General features: G+C 39.9%; 1 protein-coding gene across 1 annotated transcript in view; it reads left to right on the top strand.

Moving 5' to 3' along the window:
* Positions 1-8534: 8534 nt before the first annotated feature.
* LOC139731401 (uncharacterized) overlaps positions 8535-9276 on the top strand; it is a 66888-nt gene continuing 66146 nt past the window's right edge. The window contains exon 1 of the mRNA XM_071642289.1: positions 8535-8647. Coding sequence (XP_071498390.1) covers positions 8566-8647 — 82 coding nt within the window. The 5' untranslated portion in view covers positions 8535-8565. The remainder of the gene's footprint in view (positions 8648-9276) is intronic.

Below are 9276 nucleotides of genomic sequence, written 5' to 3'. Positions count from 1 at the left end.
GTACAGGCCCACGATACACACGCGCGCGCGATGTGTACATACAAAAATGAAATGAAAAGAAAAACAGTAATATGGATTTTATTTCTGAATGAAAATTATGTAGTAGATCGTTTCTTATTTCTATGGGTTTTGTTGATTTTTTTTTAATTAAGTCAATTAAAATTATCATCCCAAGGGGCGTATAACCTTTTTCATTATGGGGGGGGGGGGGGAGAAGAGGGTGGGGGTGCAAAACTTGTGGTGTTATACGAGGGGAAAATTGCATTTTCAGGCTTGACATTCAGGAATCTAGTGCATCCTTTTGATGAAATATTCTGTTGTTTTTTTTCTATCGAAAAAGTAAGACAATTATATTCAGGGAAATGTGCGGAAGGAGAGTGCGGGACGGGGGTTACCGCCTCCTACGCGAGGGATGTTTTTTTGCATTTTCAGACGTGAAATTCAGAGATATAGTGCACACTACTGTAAGATTTTAAGTTGATATCTTATAAGCGATTGAAGCGAGCGAGCACTTGAGAAATTATGGATGCAAATCCTAAAATCTCTTTACCTCTCACTATGATAGGCGGGCGTAAGATCGAACGTAATGCAGTATGCCAAAATTATTACAACCACATTTCTTCTTCTTCATTTCATTTTTTTTTTTAATGGGGGGGGGGGGGGAGTAATTGTACAGGCCATACCTCTCTCCTCCAAGAGCGGGGGGATGCATCCCCCACCCCCTCCCATTTACGCCCATGATTATTATTATGCTTTGACATCAATCCAAGGGATAACGATTTTTTTTTTTCAACGGAAACAACAAACATAGAAATATACATGACGTTATCATCTTCAACGCATTGTGTTGATTCATGGGAACGTTGTAGGCCCTATTTGTGAACATATCATTCACCATGCTGTATATTTATACAAATAGGACTTAATTGTTACTACGCTCTGACATAAATTCAAGGAAAGAAATTACATTGAAATATTCATAATGTTATCATCTTCAATGCAATGTGTTTATTCATGGGAACGTATTAATGAACATTAATCATGCTGTTGTATTCATTAAGGATTCTTTCGATTTGAACATCAAGGAAGGGGAAGGAACGTGTAATCTAGTGTTCTTATGTATTCATAATCATATTACCCCCCCCCTCCGATTATTGGGCAGATACATACAGACATTTTCTTTAAATAATCTCTTGAATTTGGGGCCTTTGCCCCACCCCACCCCTGCCCCCACCCCACCCCCCCCCCCCCCCCATGGACTTGGTGCCCTTCGAACAAATTATTGGATTCTACTACCCTAGGGACTTTTGTTTTAATAAATGAATAAGCAAAATATGGCAAACGTTATAACGTTCAAAATGAATCTTCAGATTGCTCAGCAAGACGGCGGCGTCGAACATCGATCATCAAAGGCACAAGTGCACCTGTGGAATTATTTTGTACATCAATAGAAATCTGACAAATGTTTGAATAATTACAGCCAGTTGGAACTCCATGTATAAAACCTCCTTGGTCCGATGTCCGACCGTGCTTTCTTGTTACCACCATTTCACTTCCAAAATCTAATTGAAATATCAAGTCTGGAGTCTACTGGCTTCTGCATACATCTTTTGTTGTTTTTTTACATTGATCAGATCTGTAGGAATTAATAGGACACCTGCTACCAAGAGAGGGACTCGTGCAGGTGCAAAGGGTGAAACTTTCTCACTCCAAGAACCAAAAGGAGTATATTTCTACTGCAAGGAAAAGTAAGACAGCTGAAGGGAATGCCTCTTTTGGTTTTCTGAATGCGCGTTCAGTGAGAAACAAAGCATGTGAGGTCAGTGAATTTGTAAAAGACAATCAGATTGACAATCTCGGGATATTTGAAACATAGCTTACTGAAGGAGGCTCTGCAGTTTTAAGAGAGCTCACACCTGATGGGTATATATTCTCCCATGTGCCAATTAGCGAGGCGTGGGAGAGGTGTCGCCGTGTCGGTCTCCTTTTAGTTTAGAAGTGAACTAATAAGTCTTCATTTGAAAGCTTCACCAGTGGAATTTAAGTCCTTTGAATTGCTCCAGGTGTATATTTTAACTGACCTTGGCTCTACACGTTTGCATGTGATTTATCGTCCACCCTCTTCTGATTCTCCATTCAGCCCTTTCCTCAAAGAATTTTCATATCTCTCGGACCAGTACCAGAGGAGGTCTTACCTGTCTGCGCCAGGAGTGCTGCTGTGTGACAGACATGACGCATTAAAAGACTCCATTAATAATAATAATAATAATAATAGTGGCTACTTGTATAGCGCACAGGTCCACTTATCAGTGCTCATGGCGCTTCAAAAATGAAAAGATATCATAATTATATTTACATGCATATACATATTCAAACATTTCAACAAAGAAGAAAATGGTCAACAAAAACAAAAAAATACCAAATAAAGAATACAACATTTATACCAATTAAAAATACAATATTGATCCAACATTAATGACATACAGCAATTACAGTCCTCAGTATGAAAGGAACAGATAAGTTTTAAGTTTGGATTTGAATTATTATTATTATTATTATTATCATCATTATTATCACCATCATCGAATGGCGATTGAGTCAGATTGAGTCAGACACACATATCAAAATATTATTATCAGAGTATGTCGACTTATACGCAGAGTAGAGTCTCGTAACCGGGGAAAGGCTTAAAAAGGCTTGAAAAGCGTTTGTGATGATCAGATTCGACATCACACACCCGACATCAGTATGAATGAATGTATGTGTTTGTGTGTGTGCGCGTGTGTGCGTGGGGGGGGGGGGGGGTTGTACATGTATACAAGACCCCTTAAAATGGTTTTGGTGCCTATTCCACCCAATCCCAACCCACTTACATGCACCGCCACAGCCTCACCTCTGATGCATTTTGGAATAATATTTACATTTTCAAGGGAGGCAATATCGCTTTTGACAAGGCATGTAAATGGTGGGATGGCCGAAGGCTTTGTTCTCCCTTACACAATACACATACACACACAAACACACACACACACACACACACACACACACACTCACACACACACGCACACATACACGAATACATACACTTGTTGACGAACTAGAAAATAGACAATACTGTAATGATCTTTAATTGAAATATTGATGATGAAGTCAAATTGAGTTGGCTTCTGCTCCTGTTTCGTACGTTTCTCCTCTTCCTCCTCTTCTTCTCTGCCTTCTTCCACTTATCCTCCTCATTGTCCTTCTCTCCTTCCCTTCTCTTAATAACAGTCATCATCATCATCATCATCATCATCATCATCATCATCATAATCATCGTCACACGTACATGACTTAGAAATAATGTTAAGAGGCCACTGAAAGGGGAAAAACCCACGCGTAGGAGTACCAACAGCAGAAAGCTAATAAACAAATAAGTATCAACGTATTACAGTCAAACCTGCCTCAGCGGCCACCTGTCTATAGCGGCCGCCTGCCTATAGCGGCCACTGAAAAATCCCCCGAGAGAAAAAGCCTGTTAAAAATCCTGCGTATATAGCGGCCACCTGTCTAACGCGGCCAGCGGCCACAAATTTTGTTTCCCGCGGTAGCTTTTAACCTGTCTATAGCGGCCATAGACCCAATGGAGCCGTACGTCGCCGAGCCGATAATCCAGAGCGTTTTTCTGCTTTGTAGTCGTGCCAGTAATTCATGGGCAACGTTCAGTGATCACCACTGCTGCATTCATCACACATTCAGTCATAATAATGCACTAATGAAGCTTTCGTCACGACATCTGCATGCTACTGTGCAACAATGTCATAAACACCGGCATTGTTAATGCATGAAACACACATGTACATGTATATACACATACATGTACATGTAAGTACTTATAGATGTATCCAACGATGATACATGTACATGCAGGCAATGCACACAAAATTTTATAACCTGTCTATAGCGACCACCTGTCTATAACGGCCACTCTTTGCGTCTCCCTTGGGTGGCCACTATAGACATGTTTGACTGTATTTCATTTTTGGACTAACAAACCTCATTTCATTTTCGGACTGATTAACATTATTTCGTATTCGGAGAAACGAACCTTTCGTGTATTGGATCCTATTTAATTTTCGGGGGAAAAACCCCGAACTTTTGGAAAAACGTACAAGTGAATCGATGCAACGGACAGATAAACCCCAGTTACAGGTGAACGAATTGTGTGTGTCGCGAAAAATTAACCCTTGGGTTATCAGTGGGTGGAGCAATACAAAGGACTTCAGATATGTCTTCATGTCTTTCTTGTTTCCAGGCTAGCACTCGTCACGCTGAGAGTTATGACGCGCCATACTAGACAACAACTTAATAATGCGCAAACATTCGTGTAAAATTCTAACGGAATTTCTATCATTCTGCTCATTTGATTTTGTCTCTTTTTTGATGAAATGACCATGAATATGAAACGAAATTACGCTTTAAGGTGGATGACACGCTAAAAGATATTTGAGATGAGGTTATCCGCCAAAATCACTCCTATTCATTGTGTGGGTGTGTGTGTGAGTGAGTGTGTGTGTGTGTGTGTGTGTGTGTGTGTGTGTGTGTGTGTATGTGTGTGTCATTTTTGTCTGAGAAGATGGCTGGATAGCTCATATTCAGCTGCAATAGCTGGTCTTCCATGGGGTCTAGCTGGATGTAAGGAGGGACCACTTTACAGGGTTAAACACCCTGCTCTTTGCGATGAATAAATGAAGCGGGATCTTGCTTTTACGTGCATGAGTTGTGACTCTCTCACACACGGGACCTCTATTTTATGTCCTATCCGAGGGACAGTGTTTCGTCTCTTACTAGAGGGGACGGTATGACTACAAACGACATTGCTCAGAGAGACCTGGGAATCGAACTGGGGTCCTTTGAGGCAGACACACTACTAGTCCACTGCCCGGACTGTCTTCGTCCTGCTTTCCACACAGTAATACAGGCAATGAGAGAGCATACCAATATTTCGTCGTTGATGGCGTTGTGGGAATGCGAGCCCTGTTTTTTTCGGGAGGCAGTAGTAAGTCGACTTCGCGATGCGTGGACTGTCGCGATTAAAAAGCTTCGCGCCACGTAACCGGCCTATGAGGCCGCAAATCGGGGGAAATGAAAAAAAAAAAGAAAAAAAAGAAAAGAGTCCCGAATCGGGACTAACGCGCTACCGACTGAGCTAACTCCCCGTCCTCTCTCTCTCTCTCTCTCTCTCGCTCTCTCTCTCTTCCTCGGTGTGTGTGCGTGTGTGTGTGCGCACGCGCATGTGCGCGCAAGGAAATTAGAAATTTATTTATCAGACCTACAAGCACGACTTTACTTAGTAAACAGGGAATTTCAGTTTAAGTTGTTACACGGGGTGATATATACAAGGGAACATTTGTTTAAGTTTGGTTTTGTGAATGATAATCTTTGTTCTTTTTGTCAATTGGAAAGGGAAACTTATTCACATATATTTTTTGATTGTGTGAAAGTAAAGCCGATATGGCAGTTTCTTATTGAGTTTTATGATTTAGTTGAGTTAGTAGAATTAGAATGGAGAGATATCTTCTTGGGTTTACGAGGTAGTTCAAATCGAATCAAATGTGTGAATGCCTTGATAATTTTGATGAAAATTGTAATATTTCGGTCAAGAGAACAAAATAAGTTACCCAAGAGGGAAAAGATAAAGAAATTTGTTTTGGATTTTATAGAGGAGGAAAAGAACGTTGCGGTTAAAGCAGGTAAACTTGGTTTTCATTTGCAAAAATGGGAGCAGTTTAAATTTTCATAGAGTCAGATGTATGGTCAGTTTAGGTTTTAGCCGTATTAATGTTTAGGAATTGGTATATGTATCAGCATTATGGTGGTCACTTTTTTTCCCCCATGTAAAATGTTTAGTTGGCTTCGGTTTTAATTTGGTGTGTGTCTAACTGTAAAAGAAACAGGTGACCAAGATACCACAAGTATGTAGTGTGATTTGGCGTGCAAATGTTGGTGTTTGTGAGTGCGCACTGGTGGGTATGTTGTTGTTGTTGTTGTTTTGGTTGATGTCTAGTGCATATATGGGTGTGTGTGTTCAGGGAAGGCTACGGGGGGAGGGTTATGTTAGTGAGGAAATAGGTGGGGATGGTTAGGGTTATAGGTAGATGTAAGAATAGAGTAATGGTTAGTGGGGAAATAGGTGGGGATGGTTAGGGCTAGGTAGATGTAGTTAGGCAATAGTAGAATAAGGTTATTTTGTGCTGCACGGGGGGGGGGGGGAGGGGTGGTTGATAGGTTAGATAGAAAAAAATGATGAGTTTTGTTCGGTTAAGTAAAGAATGCTTTTTTTATGATATGTTTCAGGAAATGCTGTATTCTCAAGAGAGTGTAAGAGAATTTATGTAATGAAGTGGATATTGAGCAATATGATCAAGTTGATCAAGAAATTTGTTTCCCTTTTAAGAGAAACTTTATCTGATATATTTATGTATATAGCGTGTGCTCTGCCAAAAAAAAAGAAAAAAGAAGAAGGAAGTTAAGTAAAAAAGTGATTGCGTAGCACACATTTCTTATTAGGTGTGTGAGTGATAAGGCACATTCGGATTGGCTTGATTAGGCTGATTAAAATAGGTTTTTTTTTTCTGAGAATTATGCAGATTTTTATGTCATTTCTCTTATAAAAACAGGGTATGATTTGGTACAAAGAATCAAATATATTGTACTGTATGTTTGAAAAATGATTTAGCAGCACAAGAAAAAAAATGTGCGTGCGTGAGGATGCGTGTGTGTGTGTGTGTTGTTTGTTTAAATCGATTGCGCAACTTGTTAGGATTGTACTTATGAACAACACTGATCAATGAATTTACATTTTTCATGACCTTAAAGGGATCGTACAGTTTTAGTTGAGACCTAATTTCAGGTTTCTAACATTTTTTGTGAGATAATGAGAAACTTCTTATGAAATATGAAAGAGCATGTAATTCTATGAGGAATTCGACGTTTATTTGATGAAAATTGGTTTTGAAATGGCTGAGATATCCACAAAAAAGAGCGATTCTAATAAAGTGTGGGACCCACACTTTATTACGATCGCTTGCTTTTACTTTGTTTTTGGATGTTTCAGTCATTCCGAATTCGATTTTCATCAAATAAATTTTGAATTCCTTTTAAAATGGTATGCTCTGTACTACATCATAAGTGTTTTCTTGGTATCTCGCAAAAAGTTAAAAGCCCAATTCTCATCTCCACCAATACTGTACCATCCCTTTAACTTCCCGTAAATCAATGCTTTATAGTTCAATTATGTGATTTTGGTACCTTTGAGTGTGTGGATATCTCCACTTGCACGACCTCGCACTCGTAATGATGCGATCGATGAGTCATAAAACAATGAATACGGAATCAGCCTGGATTACTGTTGTTATGTTGTATCAACCGAATCAGTAATATACGTCAGATTAAATTACATCATTTTGTAACATGATACATTATTTCTAAATCAAAACCGCCCGAGAAACGTTTAAAATAAGTAGACCATTACTGATTGACATGGACTGTCACCTTACAGTGCTTGCTGGTTATTCGTTCTAACCTTAAAGCATGAAAAAACACCAGTTTTCAGCGCATGTTTGTTTGATGTACTATCACACTAAGTTGCATTATGATGATAATTTGGGATTCAGTATAACCAGCAGAAATCTATATTCAATGGAGGTATTGTTCCTGTTCATTTATCATTTTCTAAATCAATGGAATGCAAATTTAAGGAGAATGTGCCGCAGAAGGAACAATCTCATGAATGAAGGCAATGTCACTACACAAGCACACACGCAGGAGGGTTAGACCTTGAACAAACTTATGCAAAGAGGGTCGCGGTCTAAGTGCGAAGTCCTATCTCGTCAATGTATTAGTCCAGATCGACGGATTTCACATTCCACTGGCAAGAAAAATCATAGACAATTTGGTTAATACTAACTCTTAAAAACGTGCAGTAGCGAAGGCATCCTTATCAAATTAATGGCTCGTCAAAATCTTTATAGACACCCTAGACTCAGTCGATATTCTTGAAAATCCATTTGTTATAGTGATGGATTTAAAAAATGTGATACAAATTGCAGAAATAGTATCCAAAAGTTGCCACATTCAGTGATCTGGCAATTATAGCTTTCTATCTTGGATTTGTTGAATAAGTAACAGGTGTACAGCAAAGCTTATTGTGTTGCCCCTTCCCTCATCCTCTTCCCTTTCACACCTTGGTTCACCCAACGGAAAAGCCCCCAACGTGAGATAGGAGAATACGATCAACAGCTGACGAGGGAGGGGTAGCATGGTGACGTCATATTGCCTGGAGAGCCACGTTTGTGCCAGAGTTTCCTTCGGCTGCTTTCTCGTCGCGCTGCTGTCTGCACCAATCCCTCGCCGTCGCAAACACAACTCCGTGCCATATAGCTCTCCTCCCTCCACGGCTACGACAGACTTCACACGGGGCCTGTGATCTTAAAGTTCCTCGTTTGTGATTAGCGGCGTTTATCTAGGCTAAGTTGTCAAAAACCAAAGGAATATATCTCGACAGTCCATCAGATTTGTTCAACCATGCTCTTTATCAATATGTCATGGATTCATTTAATCGCTGCAATTACTCTGGTAATGCTACAGTCAGCAGCAGCACGTAGAGGTGAGAGATGCATGTTGAATGCGCATAATTATTTGCTAACCAGAATCTAAACGTCCGAGAAAATAGAAGTGTCTCTCAATATTGATGACCAACTTCTATGATCATTTTTGTCTGCAAGCATGAACCTAAAACTTTTCCCTCTCTTCTTTCATAGCAGATTTTGTAGGTGCAAGATGTCGATGGTGAATTCTACGTCAGGGAAATAAAGCACTAATGACAAGCTTTCCTAAATCCTCTCATGATTATTTTTTCCACTGTCGATGTACGAACTTGGGTGATCAGATATTGTGTCTGAGCTACCCAATTTTTGTGATGTCACAAATGCACAGTAAAGTCTGTTATTTGTGTGGAATGGTAAGACGTGTCCCTATTAACGCATGATTTTGATTTCCTTGAATGGCGCATCAATACTCACCGATATAGTGAAAGCAGTGTTTTTATCAAAGTTTATCTGGTTTCTCACTGATTCGGTTTTGAACGTCAGAAATCCTGGCAAACTGAGCGTAAGGTGGATTACAGCCAACAAACATTTGTCAAGCTGTGCTGAGAGAAGGTGTCTCATATGCTCAGTTGCGCATGTCACCTGTTGTGTTGCAATCCTTGCTTCATTCGTGCTGGTACAGTTGCAG

This window comes from Diadema antillarum, unplaced genomic scaffold (genome assembly GCF_040938485.1).
Source record: "Diadema antillarum isolate AM-2024a unplaced genomic scaffold, OU_Dant_1.0 seq00000369_RagTag, whole genome shotgun sequence".
Classification (NCBI taxonomy): domain Eukaryota; kingdom Metazoa; phylum Echinodermata; class Echinoidea; order Diadematoida; family Diadematidae; genus Diadema; species Diadema antillarum.
Note: the sequence above shows the minus strand (reverse complement) of the source record. Positions and strands in the feature narration are given on the sequence as shown.